We start from the raw sequence: 20,789 nt of genomic DNA, 5'->3' as shown, positions 1-20,789 counted from the left end.
TATATAGATCTGTGACTTTATAGTACTTAAGGCTTCTGTATACAGTGGGTGGTATCACTTAATGTACCCAGATGAATCCTTGTCCATCTTTATGGCAGTAAAATAATTCTCTAAAATTTGAAATTCAATAAAATGGATATTTGGTAGATCTGTCTTTCATTCTGGGGCATTGCTCTTCAGCATCTTGATCAACGAGCTGTAAATCAATATGCTTGGAAAAGAAACCTTTATTCTTTCATATATGTTTATTAATTCATCTTGAATTCATTTTTGTTAGGGTCTCATTATATTTATACCATATTTAGGGACATTTTTAAATCCCCAGAACACTTACTGGTGTAATTTTTGCAGACTTGAAAAACCAACCAAAGTATTTGGAAGAACCAAAGAATTTGGAAGAACCTACTGCCTAAATTAAAAATAAACATATACAAACCAATTCCACAAAAGTGTAAACAACACCCAGGTGTAGGTTAGACTTAAATCCCTATCATAAAATGTAGAAAACCTTTTTTAATGTTTGATATTTTTCAAAATGTTTCTCTGGTAACATAAAACGGATGTAAATTAAGTAATATGTTTTTGCAGGTGATAATCCCATTAAAATCCAGCCTGATAAATTAGTGGTGGAGTTTGGCACATCAGCTTCAGCTGACTGTTCCATAACCACCACCCACACTGGCATGGGCTGGGAGGCATCACAGGGAGCAGTAGAAAGGGTGGATAATGTCCAGTCCCTCACCTGGAAGGTAGAGACTCTGACACACTGGGACATAAAACCATTGTGCTACGTCAATACAGACAATCAGTGGGAGCTCGAGCTCCAAGTTACTGTTTACCGTGAGTGGTTTCTTACCTTTCGTCTTTGATGCTCTGTACAAAGTGTGATATATAATACTTAGAAAACTTCTGTTCTTTTCCCACAGAGCTTCCAGACCTGGTGTCCATCAGTACTGTAAGTCACACAGGGCCGATGATTGAAGGCAGACAGTACGAGCTCCAGTGTGATGTTCAGAATGTTGCTCCTGTTCGTTTCCTTAATATGAACTGGTACAAAGAACAACAGCTAGTGCAAAGTTACAGCTTTACTGATGAGACCAAAACTCCAGTAAATAAAACAATGACACTTCAGGTCTACACACAAAGAGGTGATGATAGAGTTCAGTATAGATGTGAGGCAGAGCTGGACCTGGGACCAGAAGGACCTCAACCTCCTCCTAGAGTAAAATCAGATCCTCTCAGCGTTACAGTGCACTGTGAGTGTTTCATAAACTCTTTAGGCTTTAGATTTCTTTAACAGCAAATTTCAATAGTGCTTTTTTTAAAAAAAAAACATGTCTTTAATATTTATTTTTCAGACAAACCTGTAATAAGCTGTTCAGCTTGGTCACCTATGATAAATACTCCCTTGAACTCTTATCCTTATAATCTTTCGGGAAACCCATCTCCAAGCATCACCTGGTATCGAGATGAAGCACAGCTCAACTCTGATATGCGTCTCCGAGAAAATGACTCGGGACAGTATAAAATTGTTGCCTCTAATGTGATGGGAGAAACATCCTGTACCACAAACATCAGAGTAGAGTGTAAGTGGAAAAGTGGATTTGGATATCATTAGTTGTTTTATGATTACAGATTGATTGATTTTGATACTGATGACAGTCTCTGTTCTTTTTAGATGCTCCTATATTACATTGTTCTGGTACCTATGAGGTAAAAGAGAATGATATTTTTAAAGATGAATGCTTGGCTAAAGCTTCTCCTGAAGCAAATATCACCTGGGAAAAAGATGGAAAAATGGTGAACTCTCTTCATAAGCTCACAAGGGGAGATAGCGGGTCATATGTGATAAAAGCCGTGAACCAGCATGGAAGTGCACAACACAATCTTACAGTTAATGTTCTGTGTGAGTATGTTTCCTGTATTATTTTACAGTGTACTTATATGTTGAAAGACAGAAGATATAGGGACATTTTTATAGACAAATTCGTTTATACTCTAATAATGAGGTGCGTACTACTGTTTGTGTAAAAACTGTAAGAGACCATGCATTTCTGATCACCTGATCATCATCATCATCTTTTCTCTGTGTGTGTTCTATATGGTGGATTACTGGATTCATTTATTAGGTTTCTCCGGTATCACCTAATTAACCGTCCATGTGGAAACATAGCAAAGGTTCCGTTCGGTGACCTGATAATTTACATAAATCTAAAACACCATAATTACTTTAAAACATTTACAAGAATATTTTGTCTCCATGCTCTATATTGAGTTTGGTTTCACTAATTATAAACATACATAAAGCTTCTATATTTGTCCATGGCCTTGTTGATTAGAGTATCAAAAACTTGAAAAGTATTAATTTTAGGTACATTTACAACAGCTAAAAATGTACGAATGAGTTTTGTTTAATGTTAAATTTAACTCATGACAATCATGCCAGTAATCGCAATTAAAAATTTTCATCGATTCTCAGCCCTAATATTAATATGACATGATGTCCATTTACCAGCGTGACACTAAAACATGTAGTAATAATGGCTACTTTTTTACTTAATACATGTCAGACCCCAAACTTCTTTACTTTAACTTGAGAAAAAAACTCAGTTAGAACTTCAACTTTTTAAGTTTTTTAGTATTTTAAGACATAAACATCTGTACTTCTACTTAAGTGAAGGATGTGTCCACTTTTGCCACCTCTGAAGTAACTGCATAAGTTAAGCTGATTACAGAGTAATGGTGTCCTATTTATTTATTTTAAAATATAAAATCATAAATTAAAGATGTCATAGCAACTTTAATTTTAATATAATGTTTGGAACGAATGCAACATTTATTCCCAGCCCACAAATCTCAATCAAATTAGTATTTTAGCTTTTCATAGGAGCATGGTCCATTTGTTCTATATTCTTTATATCTTAGCATGTCCTTTATATAAAAGCAGCTTCAGTAGTAGTGTCTGAGAAGAACAAATTATATGTGACTCGTTCGGAACGTGTGAATGTGTTAGTATGTGATTGATAGTTTTCATTTCATGAGCTAGAAAAGCGTCCCTTTTTGGTTCTGTGATATTAACATTTTCAGTATCAACCTTTCTCCATAGATGGTCCAGAGATTCACCTAGCCAAGACATTAGAAGTAAAGACAGGCAATGATGTGTCGCTAAACTGTACCGCAAAAGGGAATCCAGAGCCTGAAGTGAGGTGGAGCTTTCAAAATCAGTTGAAGACCAACGGGAGTCGTCAGGCAATTCTAAAAATCACTAAGGCTGAGTCTGATCATGGTGGTCAATACACATGCACTGCTACTAATAAACTTGGAAGCCAAACATCGACAGTCTTATTGAAGATAAAAGGTAAGACTGATGTCACTAGTGTAAATGTAGCCTAGAAAATGTCATCATAGTTAATTAACATGAAGAAATGTTTCAGTTTTACTTAATAAGCTTATAAAGAAAAAAAACAATTAAATATGTAGGATGCAGTATTGATAAATTAAATGTTTTTTTCTTTTTCTTTTCAGAACACCAGTTTTCAAAGATAATAATTATATCACTTATTATAATCATTTTTATTATTATTATTATTTGTTTTATAATTTACTTATGTATCAAAAAGAGAAGATCTGGAAAGTACGACATACAGCCAAATGGTGCAATTACTATGTCACTATTGAATACTTCTAATTAAAGGGAACACTGTGATTTTAGAATAGGATACACATTTGTGCATAAACATTTAAATAGGGAAACCTCCAAAATAAAAAAATCACTGTGCATTTTCGAAAAATATCTGGACATTTGCCATGCGATAAACATCATGCATACTGTATTTGTGTATAATTCCTTACTTATAAATTTATTTTTACATTGTATATTCGGTGTTAATGCTTTAGTGGTCTCTTGTAAAAAAAACTATATACATATCCATAACAAATACCAATCAATAAAAACTACATTACTACATTTTATATATGTGTGTGTGTGTTTGTGTGTGTGTGTGTGTGTACATCCCAAGACACATTGCATGAATTTTACATGCATTTTTGTGTGCACTTGAGCTTTAGAAAACAAGACAATCTGTGTTTATTATTAAGATCATGATCAAGTACTGCAAATGAGCCAGTAAGTAATAACTCATGACTGGGAGTGATATGTGAGAAAATACATTTTGCTTTGTTAAACTACACATGCTGTGGTATAAACTACTATCAAGTTCTTGTAGGTACACTTCACAAGGCCTTTTGGTTATTACTTTGTACTTTTTTATTGAGATTGAAATGTATTCTAGTCACTTAAACAATTGCATATTTTCAAATTGTTTTCAAGTCCAGGGTTTTATTTCTAGCTCATAGTTGCAACTTCTTGTCTATGGTTGCACATTTCATAGTAAAATTTCTAAGTTATTAGCAGTATTATATCTAGGTTTTTATTTAAATTTTTTTACTTCATATTTATATACTTTAGTTTGTAGTTGTAGTGTTTAAAATAAAATAATAGTTAATAGAAATAAAACTTGTGCATAGATCAATCCATCCATCCATCCATCCATCCATTTTCTCCCGCTTATCCGTAATTCGGGTCGCGGGGGCAGCAGTCTAAGCAGGCCCCCGCCTTCGACTGCTGCCCAATCCTCACAGCACCGTCCCTTACGGTCCCTCCTGCAGGTGATGAGCCCACGGGAAGGCGGCCCCACGTCACTCCGACGTCACGGACCTTGATATTTCCCTCGTAAGGGACCTCCAGAGCATAGAGGGTTAAGGGCCTTGCTCAAGGGCCCAAGAGTGGCAGCTTGGCGATACCGGGGCTTGAACCCCAGACCTTCCGATCGGCAACCCAGCGCCTTAACCGCTGGAGCCACCACTCCCCCTAGATCAATATTTATGTTTATTCTTTGATTTACTTATCTAAAGCATATTAAACACTAATATTTCATATTAATAAAATATAAATGATTATAAATAATTGCATTGACAAAAGGTACGTAGGTGGCAGAGTTGAAGATACTGAGTTTTTATCGAGATTGATGAGGATGGAAAAGATCAGAAAGGAGTTTATTAGAAGGACCGAACACATATGTTTTAGAGACAAGGTGAGAATGGTGTGATTGAGATGAACTGGTCATGTGCAGAGGAGGGACATGAGGATATTATATCTGAGGATAAAACAGCCAGGCAGGAGGAAAAGAGGAAGGCCAAGGAGGAGATTTATGGATGTGGTGAGGGAAGACTTGCAGGGGGTCGGTTTAAAAAGGGCAAATGTAGAGGACAGCGTGATATGGAGATGGATGATCCACAATGGCAACCCCTAAGGGGAGCAGCCGAAAGAAGAAGAAGAAGAAATAAATAATATCAACGGGACTCTATAACAGTAAGTTTAACTAGATGGGTAGAACTTGATTCACTGATGTTTTGACTTGACTAAGCTAGTCTGAGAACTTGTAAAAGGTTCAAAATTTGAAAAGAAAGAAAGAAAGAAAGAAAGTAAGAAAGAGTGACAAACATACAGTTACTAAGAATTATATAACTAAAAAGGGTGATACAAGTCATGGAGTGAGAATAACAGGTAGATTGATAGAATAAATATTGAGAGTGAGAGGAAGAGTGTGTGGCACGGATAGAGAAATAGATGAAGTAAAAGTGTGATACGGTTACAGTGGTAGAGTAAGAGAGAGCGTGTGGCACTGATAGAGTGATGAAATGTGTGTGTGTTACAGGTACATTGAGAGTGAGAGAGAGAGAGAGAGAGAGAGAGAGAGAGAGAGAGAGAGAGAGAGAGAGAGAGAGAGAGAGAGAGAGAGATGTGTGTGTGTGGCATTGATAGAGAAATGGATGAAATGAGTGTGTATTATGGGTACATTGGTAAAATGAGAGAGTGAATGTGTGTGGCACTGATAGAGAGATAGATGAAATTAGTGTGTATTATGGGTACATTGGTAAAATGAGAGAGTGAATGTGTGTGGCACTGATAGAGAGATAGATGAAATTAGTGTGTATTATGGGTACATTGGTAAAATGAGAGAGTGAATGTGTGTGGCACTGATAGAGAGATAGATGAAATTAGTGTGTATTATGGGTACATTGGTAAAATGAGAGAGTGAATGTGTGTGGCACTGATAGAGAGATAGATGAAATGAGTGTGTATTATGGGTACATTGGTGAAATGAGTGAGTGAATGTGTGTGGCACTGATAGAGAGGTAGATTAAATAATTGTGTTTTATGGGATCACTGGTGGTGTGAGAAAGATAGAGCGTGTGGCACTGATATAGATAGATGAAGTGAAAGTGTGTTACGGGCACATTTGCAGAGTGAGAGAGGAAGTTTGTGTGGCACTCATAGATCAATGAAATTTGTGTGTTACAGATACATTGGTGAAATGAGAGAGTGAATGTGTGTGTCATTGTTAGAGTCAATAAAGTGAGAGTGTGTTTTGGGTACACTGGAAGAGTGAGGGAAAGAGTGTTGGGCACTGATAGAGAGTTAGATGAAATGAGTGTGTGTTATGGGAACATTGGCAGAGTGAGAGAGAGAGTGTATGTCACTGATAGAGAGATAAATTAAATGAAAGTGTGTTATGGGTACACTGGCAGAGTGAGTGAGAGAGTGTGTGTCACTGATAGAGAGATTGATAAAGTGAGTGTGTGTTATGGGAACATTGGCAGAGTGAGAGAGAGAGAGAGAGAGAGAGAGAGAGAGAGAGAGAGAGAGAGAGAGAGAGAGAGAGAGAGAGAGAGAGAGAGAGAGAGAGTGTGTGTGTGTCACAGATAGATCAATTGAGTGAGAGTGTGTTATGGGTACATTGGCAGAGTGAGTGAGAGAGTCACAGATAGAGAGATAGATAAAGTGTGAGTGTGTTATGGGTACACTGACAGAGTGAGAGAGAGAGAGTGTGTGTTTCAGTGATAGAGAGATCGATTAAGTGAAGGTGTGTTATGGGTACACTGGCAGAGTGAGAGAGAGAGAGTGTGTGTCCCAGATAGATCGATTAAGTGAAGGTGTGTTATTGGTACACTGGCAGAGTGAGAGAGAGAGAGAGAGAGAGAGAGTGTGTGTCACAGATAGATCAATTAAGTGAAGGTGTGTTATGGGAACATTGGCAGAGTGAGTGAGAGAGATAGTGTTGTGCACTGATAGCAACATAATAAACCTTTGACGAGTCTTTATATAACCATATTTTATAATAATTATTTAAAAACATGTTCACTGAGTTTAAATACTAAATCATGGCCTGCAACAAGTCCCCCACGAGTTACACATTCCTCACGCAGCATCCTTCGCTTCAGGCCTAACGTCCATGGGCCGAAACCCAAATGACTCAACGCTGCCTGTGCAGGTAGGGGACGTAATGACGTCGTCTCCAGCCTACGCAGTGTACTACGTAATCGGATTTTTATCCAATTGAGACGCGTCCCTTTAAATGTGCTACGGCTCCTTTAAGAATCTGGGCTCTGGGAGGGACGAGGATCGGAAAGCCTGTTGATCCATTTTATTTCTAACGAAATTTTCTTGGCCAACGGAAAAGTCTCTGGTTTTGGGGGGAAAAGGTGGATTTTCGGGTTCCTGCTCAGTCCTGGGTGATGTTTTACACGACAAACACGTGAAAAGGGGTATTAGTTTTAACCGTTTTTTTTTTTTTTTGCGCATTCGGGATAAGTTTTCAAGCGAGCAGGACTTTTTTTGGGACGAGCTGCTGAGGAGGAGACCATGGACTGGGGAACGGAACTGTGGGTGAGTTTCATGAAGTTTCCACAACAACTACTACATTATAGTTTTTTCCTTGGTACCATTTACATTCTTTAAAGATGATTGAGTGGATTTTTGTTGTTGTTGCATGGTTTTGATGAAGCTGCAGGGTTTTTTTTAAGGCGGAAAAAAAGTTGGTTGGTTTTTCCCCCCACCGAAACCCAGTTTTCTCTCATTGCTCACGCACATTTTTTTTAGTTTTTGGCTTTTTGGAGATCATTCTGAGCAGTAAAGACAAAGACTCAGACTGTCTGCAGCTGGACTTCATGTTGTAGTGGACCCCGAGGATGCGCTCCGTTAGTGTTTCTGCCTAACTGTGTGTGTGTGTGTGTGTGTGTGTGTGTGTGTGTGTGTGTGAGAGAGAGAGATCTGGATAATATCCCCTGCTAGGATTTATGTATAATTTTTTTAACATAGTGTTTAAAGATCAGCTGATCCTGGGATCCTGTTTTGTGTAGAGGTGATGGAGAGAGATTTGGGTTTGTGAGCTGCGTGACGCGTGTTAACAATGACGTCATTTCCGCTGTTACTCCCTCTCTCCCTATGTTTCATTGTCTGTCCCTGTGTCCCGATGTCTCATTGTCTGTCTTGGTCTTCTATCCCTATGTCCGTCTGTCTCTGTCTTCTATTCATTTGTTTGTCCCCATGTCTCACCCCCTGTCTGTCTTTGTCTTCGACAAATCTGCCCCTATGTCTCACCAGCTATGTCTGTCTTTGAATCTCTGTCGGTTTTTCTCTCTATATCTTCCCTCTGTCTGCCTCCCTGTCTGTCTGTGTCCCCTCCAGACCGGGTATTAACCCCCCCCCCCCCCCCCCCCCTTTAACTATCTCTGTTTGTATATCTATTTACCTAGCTCCTTTATCTCTCTCTGAGTGGCCATCCTTCTGTATATCTGATCCTCTATCTCTCTGTCTTTCTAGCTCTCTGTTCACACTCATGTTTCTCCTTCCCTCTATTGATCAAACCCTTTTTTTGTCTCCCCATTCATTCATCTCTCGACTCCATGTTTTTATTTCTGCACTTCCTTTTTTATGTGTTCTGCCCTTTGACTGTTTCTCTTGTTAATTGTTGTTTAAAAATAAATAACCTTTTAGGTTGATTAGCAGCACAAAGCCTGACTCGCTCCCACTACCAAAACCCCCCACAAAACAATCTTTTGTTCAAGAACGACTTTTTTGTGGGCTTGTTCTCATGCAATGCTCACCTGAAGCACTTCAGTGAATTTTATATTCTTAAAGAATCTTAGTTTTAAAGTTTATTACAAAAATTCTCTAATGGTGTTATTAGGATTTTTATTATTCAGATTTCGAAGATTGTGTTCTGAAGTTATATTTGTCTATCATGTGGAGTTTTGAGTTTTCCCCCTACTACTTCATGACTAAAATAAACATGACTATGTCAGTGACACGAGTGTGAGCTTCACCGGTGACCTCGGCTGTTTTCCATGATTCAAATGTATACACGGTTGAACATCTCCAGTATAAAAGTGGAGCATCAGAGAGAAATGAGTGAAGCGATTCTGACCCCGTTACACTGGATCCCTCAGGGTTTCAGTCCTATGTCCCCTTTCCATCATGCGGCCTGCTGCGCCAGCCTAATTAGTTTTGTCCTAATTTTTGTGGCCAATCATCCAGTCCAGGTCCCTGCGGGTTTACTTGGTGTTACGCTGCAGTTTTTTCCCCCCAGAGAAAGAGAGATGTGTTTCTTTCACCTGTGTTGACTGAATTTCATATCCCAAAAAAAAAATTTGTTTAAGCATGTCTAATCACCAGTATATTCAGTGTCTGGTGTTTATTTAACGCCTGGGTTCTCTTCACACGTTCAGAGACGGCAGTGCTGCATTGTTGACATACTTGTCTGCATATCTTGTACACATCTGCAGGATTAAAGTGACGTTCCCTGGGCGGTACTTCAGAGCCACAACATCCTTGTCCATCAGGTTTCCAAGTGGAGCTGTACAAAATTTTGGGGTTTTGAGAAACCCTTATAGAGATTTTGTTTCCGTAACGCAATCATTAATTTGACCTCTTTACCGGCGAGGTGGCATTCTGACTCTCCGACTCTCTTCTTCACGTGAAGAATCCAGCTGGAATGGATTCCTCACACTAGCAATTATAATTTGTTGATTCTGAAGCATTGTGTGGAAGCGTCTATCGGTTTACGCCAACACGTTATCTCGGGTGCTTAATTAAGGGTAGTTTCAACCCTTGTGTGAATTGTGGGCGGAGCTTACCGAGATAGGATTAAAAAAAAAGAAATTCAATAGTATCGATCTGCTTACTGCATACAATGATACATAAGCATGCGATTCGAGCCTTAGCATTACAGGCTTAGCGTTAATTTCCGAAGTTAATATCGCCTTAATATCAAATAGAAAGCGTAATCCATACTTGTTGGTTTGGATTTCGATTTTCTTTGCAAAAGGTTTTTGTTTAGTTGATTTTGCATGGGTATTTTAAAGATGTATTATATATTAATAAACGTGGTATTTATTGTATTGTAGCATTATTTACCAAGCTTTTTAATGACTTAAAGGTTTTCAGTGCAGTCCATATCAGATATGTTTTTCACGATCTGTTCTTATTATGTAGGTTACAGTATAATGCTGTTCACCTCAATAAATCCACATCCATACGTGTTTGTTGAGTGTTGACCTGGTGAGTGGGAATGGTGGTGTGAATAGGGGTGAATGTAGGAAGAGTATTAGGGTGCTATCAAGGACGGAGATGCTTCACCAGGTTCATCAGGTTCCTCTCTCAGTGTTTGTTGGTCTCAGTTGCTACGTTACTCTTTCTCGTCCGTAATATAACCCGCATGTGGAGAAACAATAGTAATATAATACATGACCAATAATAATAGTTTCACGACACATCATATGTTTAATGAGAACAAATAAGCGTCATTTTCTCAGTAATGTTGGAATAGTTTGGTTGCAAAACAAATGCAGGGTTACTGACTGAACTTCAGATTTGTAAGAAAAATAAAATAATATACAAATTGGTTGAGGTGCAAAGAAGTAGAGAATGAAATGTTTAGTCATACAGATACAGATGCTCTGTTTTTTTTTTTTTTTTTTTTTTTTTTTTTTTTTTTTTGTGTGTGTGGGTGTGTTTGAATTATAACCTGTACAATTATATCCTGACCAACCCTGGACAGTCACGCCGATAATTTGAATGTTTTTTTTAATTTTTTTATTAATAATGGTATTGAGATCAGTGTGCCACTATTTTTCGCTTTAACTGGAGATCGTGCTCGCGTTTCTACGCCGCATCCTATACGCGTCTCCCAGAGCACCTCGTGTGAGTCAGTGGCACGAATCGCTCGACCCCAGTGTCTAAGCAATGTTTCGTCCGATCGCTTCGGGTTTTTCGTTTAGTCATTAAGGCCTGACTACTCCTTGGCACGTGTCCAATGTTTCTCTGTTGATCCGTTTGGCTATTTATAGCAGCCCTGGACTTGTGCCTGCTCCTCCATTATGTAAAGTATGCGTGTTAGTGTTGTTCTGCTCTCTCTCTCGGTCGGCCTGTGTGTCTATTTGTGTTGATGTTGTTTTAAAAAATGGATCACAGTAGGCTGTTTATTGAGGCGTGAAAGCCGCATGACTGATGGACGAGGCATTTGCCAGCTCTTCGGTTCGGAATGATGTGCCAGAGCAGGACTTGGTGTGAAACACTCATCACTCTGTGGTTTTTCTTAAGCTAGGGAGGGACCAGACAATGACCGGGTCAAAACGAAACTATGAGGAGGGATGAAGGACAAGGCAGTGAATGCAGTGAAATGGTGCCTGCCATTCTCTTTTTTAATTTGCCTCATGTGACGTGTTTGATGCAAAGCACTAAAGTTTTTGATTTCTGAGTGGGTTTGCGGTGTGTGTTTGGGCCATGAATTCTTTATTTGTTATGTAGTTCTGTTTATTGACTCCATTTTGAGGTGGCCAGAAGAAGGAGGTGTTTAAGGCATGGACCAGCTTGTTAGGAATTTACTCCTGAACCTTTCCCCTCCCGTTTGTAGTGAGTCCTGTGTGCGCGTATGGGTGTGTGTGTTGGGAAGAGTTTCTTGATCTCATCACTCACGTCTAGGCATGCCTGCACTCGAAGCACTCACAGCAACACGCTATCCAAAACAAGGGCAGAAAAACCAGAGCACGATGGAGAGCAGTACTCTTCTGTCTCAGTTGAGTTTTTTTTTTTTTTTTGGTCAGTATGGAGAAGGAAAGTGCTGTTTGAACTTGTTTGCTAAACAAGGATTATCCATCCTTCCCTCCAGGTTTTTGTTTAGCCTGTTTTTCTTCATTGTAGGAAATAACATGGCGTGACATTCATATTTCTACGAACCATGTTGATATACAGCAGGAAACAAGGAAGACTGCTACTTCCTGTGTCCCAGGCGAGAGAAATGACTGGGCCTTAGTGCTTTTCAACTCTGCTGCTGCTCTGCAACAGGGCCCAGGTTACCCTCGTCAGGAAGGCCTCCCTCTGATAAAATAGCTGAGGGTCAAGGGTTACCAACATGCTGAGAATCTGAGGAATGTAGGGCCCGGGGCAGAGGCAGATAAAACAACACACATCATCACTAACACATTTTTCTTAGCATGTTCAACAAGTTTCTGAGAATTGTTGAACAACCATGTTTGGCAAAAACAACGATCCTGGGATTAGAATTAACCCAAACCCTTAAAGATCCCTTGGTTGACCGACTTTTTGAAGGTTCTAAGTAGATCAGTGTTTCTCTGAACGTTTTTGAGGAAGTGAAACCTTTTAAATAAATGTAAAGAACCCTTGGAAAACCCTCCGTATTCCAGCTTGTTTGCATTAGACATTAGATTCCCCTCCAAGACTGAAGAACATATTTTTCTCAATGCCTCCACTGATTGTTTCCTCTTGCCTACACATCATTTGAATTTTCCGAGCGGTTTCAATTTCTTTTCAGTTTCTTATTTTGTTTGAAACGCCAGTGAAATTATAACCCATTTCTCAGGACAGGCCTCCACTTCCTGTTCAAGAGCGAAACTCCTGTTCGGCAGTTAAAGTGGCCAATAATCTGCTACTTTCACAGCAAAGTTTCTGAGAAACGGATTACAACCCTCCAGAACTAAGAAACTTATGACCGGAAAAAGTGTACATATAAATCTCGGACGCTTAGTGAGTTTCTGAGGTGGACAGCCAGAATTTTGCCCAGGTGATTAACCTATTATGGAAACGCCAAGTTGTATACAAAATGATCATTAAAAACAACAATTAAATCAGTGTCTGTGCGCATCATATGAAGCTATTAGAGGCTATAAAGAAATTTAATTTCAGGCAATAATCTGAGGATGTGATCAAGTCAAGTTTATTTCTATAGCGCTTTTCACAACAGACATTGTCTCAAAGCAGCTTTACAGAATTTACGAGTTAAGGTGAACAATGTCTATTTATCCCTGATTTGCAGCCATGATGACTGTGGCAAGGAAGAACTCCCTTAGGTGTTATGGGGAAAAACCTTGAGAGGAACCAGACTCAAAAGGGGAACCAATCCTCATTTGGGTGACATCAAGAGTGTGATTATATTCTTTAAACAATACAGAACACAGGAAAGAGTGAGAACTAACATGAGCAATGGAATGTAAGATTATAAGTAATGTTTGCCACAGTCTTTTACAGTCATTGTGGATATAAAACTGAGTGCTACTGAGCAACTCATAAAATAGCTCAACATTTGCGATCATCACAAATCCAACACCAGCTTCTCCATGCCAGAGCCTTTAAACACTCAAAGAGCTCCAATGTTAAAACTTCCAATGGTGCTGGTACGTCTCTAGATGGTTCGGGATGTTTGCGGCATCTACTTCTTTAAAGGTCCACAATCTTCATAAGGTGGGACGTGACTGGGGCTGGAGCAACCCCAGGATGCCTCGGGATGGGGAGAGAAAGAGAAGCAGTGGAGAAAAATTAGCGTAGCTGCTGTTCATGATATTAACAGCACAAGTTGATAATGTGCATGTGCTCAGATGTTCTGGAGCACAAGGTTATGATGTGAGACGTATGTTATGTGTAGGCTTTGCTAAAAAGATATGTTTTTATTCTGCACTTAAACTGGGTGAGTGTATCTGAACCCCGAACACTGTCAGGAAGACTATTATAGAGTTTAGGAGCTAAATGTGAAAATGATCTACCGCCTTTAGTGGACTTTGCTATTCTAGGAACTACTAGAAGTCCTGAGTTTTGAGATCTCAGGGAGCGTGACGGATTGTAGCATGTTAGTAGACTGGAAAGATAATTGGGAGCCAAACCATTTGGTGTTTTGTAAGTAAGAAGCAGTAGTTTGTAGTTGATGATAAGATTGGGGTTATATGATCAGTGATCAGTATCGTGCATGGTCATATGTAATAATTCATAATTCAGCCATATTGATTTCACAACAGTTTAAAAGTTCCGACGCAAACTTTAGAATCGCTGACGAAGCACATTTCACACAGAGTGAAGCTGCTCACATTGGCACTTCTGTTTTTCCTTTCAGTAGTTTAGTAAATATAAAGCGCAGATGCCTGCTATTGCGTTGTATCTTCATAAACAGTATTCGCAGCAGATATCCACAAGCACGGTATGTTCAAAAATACAGGTAGTCCCAGACTTACGATGTAGACGCATGCCGATGACCCCGCAGTACCTTTTAGTCGACCCATGGCCTACCCAAAAGTCTTGTGATCTGTATAGGGTTGTTTACTGTAATTTGTTTGTTAATTTAACAAATTACAGTACGTCATTTTAGCGAAACCGAGCAATTTTCAGTATGATATTCTGTAAACTATACTGTAACTCGGAGACCATCTGCACATGCCGTTATTCTGGAGTTGTTCCTATTATCATAAGTTCCACTCATCTGGCAAGACTTTACACTAGATTTTGGGTCATGGCTCTGTGGGTTTGTGGTCATTCAGATGCAAAACCACAAGAGGTTATCTGGCAAGCTTACAGGTCTTTCCAAAGGTGCTCAATGGGGTCAAGGCCAGAGCTGTGTGCAGGACGTTCGAGTTCTGTCTCTCCAACCCATATGTTCACAGAGCTTGTTTTGTGTACAGAAGCATTGTTATGCCAGAACAGTGTTTGAGCTTCAAAGGAACAGAAAAGGGAAATTGTAAGAATACTGCATAAAGACATTTTATACAATTGTGTGTGTCCAGCTTTGTGACAACAGCTTATGGGAGACATTTACATTTATGACATTCGGAAGTTTTCCTTATCAAGAGAGACTTACAAGCGAGCAGTTACACGTGACGAAATAAAATCACATTTACAGTCTTATTTATTGCCTTAATGTGAGCGGGAGACGCATTTTAACTTTATGCAAAAGAGAAGCAAAACGATTGGCGAGGACCTGTGGGTGTGCACCACAGTGCCACGCTTCAATTTGTTCCTGCTCTGGAAAAAGATTAAATCTAATTGAGATTTGGATCTCGAAGTAATCTGATAGGGCCAGTGAAACACATATGATGATGCACATGAACCCACTGTAAGAAACCCCGATCCAGACTGTCCGAGTTTTAAATTTTTTTATATTTTTTTTTTTAACTCTGTGCAGCTTTTGCTATTTGTGTGTGTGTGTATATATTATTTCAAACAGCCGTGAACTCCTCTCCGTATCACAGCTTGAAGGATCAGTAGCGCCGCTATTCCTTTGTCGCAAGAACGTCATTCAATTGACGTCCCTGGACGCCGGATCCGCACACAGTCACCATCGCGCAATCTTTTGTATCTCTGTGTCGCTTCACTGAAGCATGTCTGACAGCGAGTGTTTTATTCTCTCCGCAGGACCAAAATGATGTCCTAGAGAAGCACACACAGTCAGGCCTGGACCTGGTGGACAAATACATAAAGTTTGTGAAGGAGCGCACAGAGATCGAGCAAAGCTACGCCAAACAGCTACGGTGAGATCCACACTCTTATCTAACTAGTTCCTACGGGTGAATGCCGTGTGTTTGTGTGTGTGTGTTTGGACGTGTTTGTTGGGAACAATTATAGCTGATTGTGAAATGACGTGGGACTCATGACTGATTTGGAGCAGAACAGAACTTGTCTGGTCTCAAACTCGTGCTCTTTTTCCTTCTAGTTTTCCTCTCCCTTTTTCTCTGTCTCTTTCTCTCTCTCTCTCTCTCTCTCTCTCTCTCTCTCTCTCTCCTCTTAGTGTCTCTTTTTCTTGTCATATCTGACCTCTCACTTTCACTCTTAATTTTCTCTCTCTCTTCCATTGCTGGGTTTCTCACTTTCTCTTCTTTTTTTTTTTAAATTCTCAAATTTCTGCCTCTATCGCTGTGCTGCTTCACGTGGCTCTTCCTGTCCCCTGGGTCTTCCGTCTGAAGAGAGGAAGTGGGAGCAGACTGTCACATGACGGGGCAGATGCGGTTGAGGAAAGTAAAAGAGGATTGGAAGGAACTTTTTTTTTTCCCTTTTTTTTTTTCTTTTCTTTTTTTTTCTTCTTCTTAACTGTTCCTTAGCACTTTCCACTGAAAAATAAACAGAACTTGGAGGACATCTGGGGCAAAGATGTCACGTGTTCTCCGTGCGCTTTGTTTGTATTTGTGTGTGGATTGATAGAAAGGTAATATCAACGATTGTAAATTGTAAAGTACAAACCACAACATGTCACGTGTGTGTGTGTGTGTGTGTGTGTGTGTGTGTGTGCACCAATACAACTCCAAAGTAGATTGTTTTATATTATGATGCCATACAGCACACCAGGAAGTATTTTATTCCTCTTTTACCACAGCAGTTTGCCAACAGTTACACTGTTTTACTTATTAATGAACACCGGCTTATATGTTGTGCTTTAAATCTTGTTATTAACATTTTGCCAGTTCCTCTTGCTCTCTCGTGCACTCGTTCTCTCTTTTTTTTTAAGTTAATAACACTGAAATTGTTACTGATAAACCAAATAGCCCAAAGTCCTCCTCATTCCAGGAAGCCACTCGAAACTATCCATAATTTACAAGCAGGAGCTGCAATTGTGCAGTTTGGAATACTACCTCACTTTATTGCCAATGTTCCAGAGAAACGTTTCCTCTGCGACCTCGAGTCATCTTTCCTTCATCAGTAAATCCCAGGCAGGGTGGCTCCAGAGCTTTTCCCGTGAGCACCGGGTGTGAGGCAGAAATACATCCTTCACACTACACTTTTACACCAATATGAACAGTTTAGCCTGTCTACCCACTGACACGTTCTCTAGGAGGCGAGAGGAAACTTAATGCAAAAAATTAAAAATAACACGTAAAACTCCACACAAACCCCCTGGAGCTGTGAGCTGATCGCTGCACACCCCCCTCCCCCAATGCTGCCCTCCAGCCAGTTCTTAAATCCTCAAAACACAATTCTATTCTTTTGTGTCAAAATTCATATTTTACTGATTTCATTTAGTCATCATTTATCAGGGAAGCCTCACATGATCTTTCATAAAAAAACAAGTAACCTTTCTGTAAGGGTTTTGAGGTGATTGGCTTAAAAACAGAGCAGAGATACAGTTAGCTTTTTTTCTGATTATCTCTTCTTCATGGCACCTGTTAGTGTGTGGAGATATTTTTTTGGCATCAAGTGAACGTTTTGTTCTCTTTGTTGACGTGTTAGAAGCAGGAAAAATGGGCGCGCGTAGGGATTTGAGCAAGTTTGACAAACAGTGATGTCTAGACGACTGGGTCAGAGTGTCTCCAAAACTGCAGCTCTTGTAAGATGTTCCTGGTCTGCAGTGGTCAGAATCCATTAAAAGGGCTCCAAGAAAGAAACAGTGGTGAACCGGCGACAGGGTCGTGGGCGAACGAGGCTCATTGATGTACGTGAAGAGCAAAGGCTGGTCCGTGTGGTCCGATCCAACAGACGAGCTCCTGTAGCTCAAACTGCTAAAGAAGTTCATGCTGTTAATAAACGATAGGTCAGACTGTTTTGACAGGAAAAGGGGGATGAACTCAATATTAGGCAGGTGGTCATAATGTTATGACTGACCGGTGGTTATAAAGTTGTGACTGGTCAGTGTAATTCACAATAAACATTTTATATAGCACCTTACAAGGCATTTATGATGCTTTATAAGCTATGGAGTATATGTCTATAATATTTGCATAACAATACTGTAGTAATGCACTGCTAATACGAAGGACAATATCGTATTATTGTGTAGATGTAATTTTTCTGCATTGTTTTTGTAAAACAGGTCAATGCAATGGAGTGTTAGATTATTGTTTTAAGCTTTATCAGGTCGTACACGTACTTACATAATCCAAGACTGGCCTGCTGATGCGAGGGTTTTTTGGTTTGGGACGCTCGTTTAACATTTACAGATGGAGTCTCAAGTTGCAAGCGCATTGTAACAATCGCTACCCCAAGGGTGCGCAGTCTAGAGTGTGTTATTGTGTGCTGGAATTATGCAATGACCAAGGAAATCCTTTTAACAATGCTTTTTTTGAACGTACTTGTTATTAAATGCACATTGTATTAAATATGTTGGTTATCGAATTGCCCTTCCCCTTTTGCCAATTGAGTTTAACTTGCCCAACATGATGGGCTAAGTCTTGGTTGATCGTTGCTTCTTCGTAACATTGTCGCTCGTTCGGGCCTGGTGCCACAAAGCCATGCGGGCGGGACATTTCAGATTCTAGAGTGCTGGACGGATTTGATTTGACAGACAATTTAATGAGGAGCTGTGGCGAATGATGGCATCGGTATTGTTAAACATTATACATTTTGATCCTATATATGTAATTTTTTTTCAGCGTTTCGGAGAACACTAGCTTATTAATAACCTTAAGACTTATGTTCAAACGAAAAGCAAATAAACTTTATATGAACAAAAGTTTGTGGACTTTAAGAGCAGAGCGTCATTGTGTGCTAGACCGAGGAATATGTCCTTATTATTGTCTGATTCTCATTTCTAAGTTTCTTTGACTAACTCGTAACGCTGTTGCCCAAAACAAAAATAAAAAAAGCACGAGTTTTGGAAACCTGTCTGTGCTTATATGATTTCTGTTGTAACTGGAGTTAGCGAGCTCTCCCTTGACCCAGACTCAACGCGCTACAACGGCTTGTATCTAAACAGTAGCCTACCAAAAAAGTCATTGTTTACTGTCTTCCTCCTTCCTTTCACAACTATATCTCGCGGTTCTTTTTTTTTTTTTTTATTTCCGTTCGGAAATTTCATTGGTCTAATGTTATGGGGTTCAGTTTTTTGGATTGAAGTTTGTGAAACCGGAAAAAAAACAGGAAAAATTCATAAATAAGCCGCTTCGTTGTTTAAGCCACGGGGTTCAAAAACGTGGGGAAAAAAGTAGCGGCTTATAGTCCGAAAAATACGGTATTCATTTACCGGCCTTTATATGACTTGTTGCTTGGGTGATGTGATTAGATAAAAAAATTGTCTCTTTTGATTAATCACAACTTATACAATCCTCTGAAACCTTTCATTTAATTTTGAGAGTCAATTTACTGGAAACTCATTTTCCAAGACATAAAATCAAAGCGAGCACAGTTTCATAGCGTACAGAAGAAAGGCTCCGCGGCATAGCCATGAAAATTAACACCAGGTAACGAATGCATTCATGTGGTGCCAAGATTGCAGTTTTCATTACTGTATTATTAATGTCAGTGCTTGCTTTTTTGACTGGAAATGAAAATTGTCAATCATTTATAAGGATGTTGCTCGTCATCTTTACAGGAACCTAACAAAGAAGTACAGCCCCAAACGAGGCAGCAAGGAGGAGCATGAATGCAGGTAATTTTCAAAATGGGTACAAATAATAATAAAATCTATTTGGCATAAAAAGATTGAAGCTCCTGGTTGTAATAACTGGTTTGGGCATAAAGGTTCAATTTGTTCATCGAGTGAGCGAAAAGGAAGACCTGTGGGGTCTGAATGAGATCCTCTTTCACGCTAACAATCCCACACAAACAGCTGCATAGCAACACAGTACACTTAATAGCCCTTTTGGTGGGGAACCAAAAGGAAGTTGCAGATGAAAATAAAGTGTTATTTTCAGACCCGAGATGAAACCGGGCTTTGCAGTCATTTCACTTCGCCTCGCGTTTCTTGTAGGTTTTCGAACCACCAGGCTTTTCTGGACATTCTCAACGAGATGAACGACTATGCAGGACAGAGGGAGCTGATCGCTGAGAACATGATGATGAACATCTGCATCGAGCTCAGCAAATACCTGCAGGAGCTCAAATTGGAGCGCAAGTCGGTGAGAGAGAGAGAAAGAGAGAAAACTGGGTCATGCTTTAAAAAAAATCAAGGCAGCAGTGATTTGGCAGTGTGACGCATGAATGATTATTGTGGGTTGATGTTTCACAATCTCGTGTAATATCCAGAAAGCTTTGGCCATTTCCCGTCAGTGGATATATGCTCTATGGAACATGTGGGACTTGTTTTTCAAATAAATAAATTAATGTCTGATGCAAACAGTAAAAAGGAATAATTAAGATGCACATACTCCTAAATGTAACTGTTCCAAAACACATATTGTGTCTTGATCATTATATATTCTTTGGTATAACCATAAATTAGTGACATTGGAAGCACCTAGTCCCTTATGGTTTTTGAAACACATGCATGTTTATTTTGTTTCTATTTAACAAAGTAGGTAAAAGGCAAAAACACAAGAATTGGACAGTGCATGACAAGTCCAATTGTGACAATTTAGTCTCAAACAGAAGAAATTACATATGATGAAGAACAGGACAGAAGATGTTAGCAGACTGCCTCACATCCACAGTCAAACATGGAGGTGGAAGCCTAATGGTTTGGGGTTGTTTTGACCAGGAAGGTTGGGAGACTCATTTCGGGTCAAAGGAAAACCGAACCAACATGGCTACCATTCCATGCTCCGACACCCTGTGATTCCGTCCGGACTACGAGTCATTTGAACCGACAAAAAAGATGATGAGCCGAAGCATACGTCCGAGCAAGCGTTATTTAGAGAGCAAACAATTGGCTGGAGTGTTATCTATTATGAAATGACCTGCCCAGCCACCGCACCTAAATCCTATTGAAATGCTCTGGGATGAACTGCATCACAAGGTCAGAAAG

The 20,789-nt window shown here is 39.6% G+C and overlaps 2 protein-coding genes across 3 annotated transcripts in view; both read left to right on the top strand.

Annotated features, from left to right (window-relative positions):
• LOC310716615 (hemicentin-2) overlaps window positions 1–20,789 on the top strand; it is a gene marked incomplete at its 3' end in the record, with an annotated part of 325,208 nt that overhangs the window by 29,208 nt on the left and 275,211 nt on the right. The window contains exons 8-12 of the mRNA XM_083523898.1: window positions 589–840; window positions 927–1,256; window positions 1,359–1,586; window positions 1,679–1,906; window positions 3,107–3,358. Coding sequence (XP_083380024.1) covers window positions 589–840; window positions 927–1,256; window positions 1,359–1,586; window positions 1,679–1,906; window positions 3,107–3,358 — 1,290 coding nt within the window. The remainder of the gene's footprint in view (window positions 1–588; window positions 841–926; window positions 1,257–1,358; window positions 1,587–1,678; window positions 1,907–3,106; window positions 3,359–20,789) is intronic.
• Window positions 7,444–20,789, top strand: part of trip10a (thyroid hormone receptor interactor 10a) — a 30,195-nt gene continuing 16,849 nt past the window's right edge. The window contains exons 1-4 of one of the 2 annotated variants that reach the window (XM_083524486.1): window positions 7,444–7,729; window positions 15,536–15,651; window positions 19,419–19,475; window positions 19,797–19,944. In XM_083524486.1, the coding sequence (XP_083380612.1) occupies window positions 7,706–7,729; window positions 15,536–15,651; window positions 19,419–19,475; window positions 19,797–19,944 (345 nt within the window). In that variant the 5' untranslated portion in view covers window positions 7,444–7,705. The remainder of the gene's footprint in view (window positions 7,730–15,535; window positions 15,652–19,418; window positions 19,476–19,796; window positions 19,945–20,789) is intronic. The other variant, XM_083524487.1, reaches the window with a different exon arrangement.

Source organism: Silurus aristotelis (assembly GCF_946808225.1).
Source record: "Silurus aristotelis genome assembly, chromosome: 21".
In the NCBI taxonomy this organism is placed as follows: domain Eukaryota; kingdom Metazoa; phylum Chordata; class Actinopteri; order Siluriformes; family Siluridae; genus Silurus; species Silurus aristotelis.
Note: the sequence above shows the minus strand (reverse complement) of the source record. Positions and strands in the feature narration are given on the sequence as shown.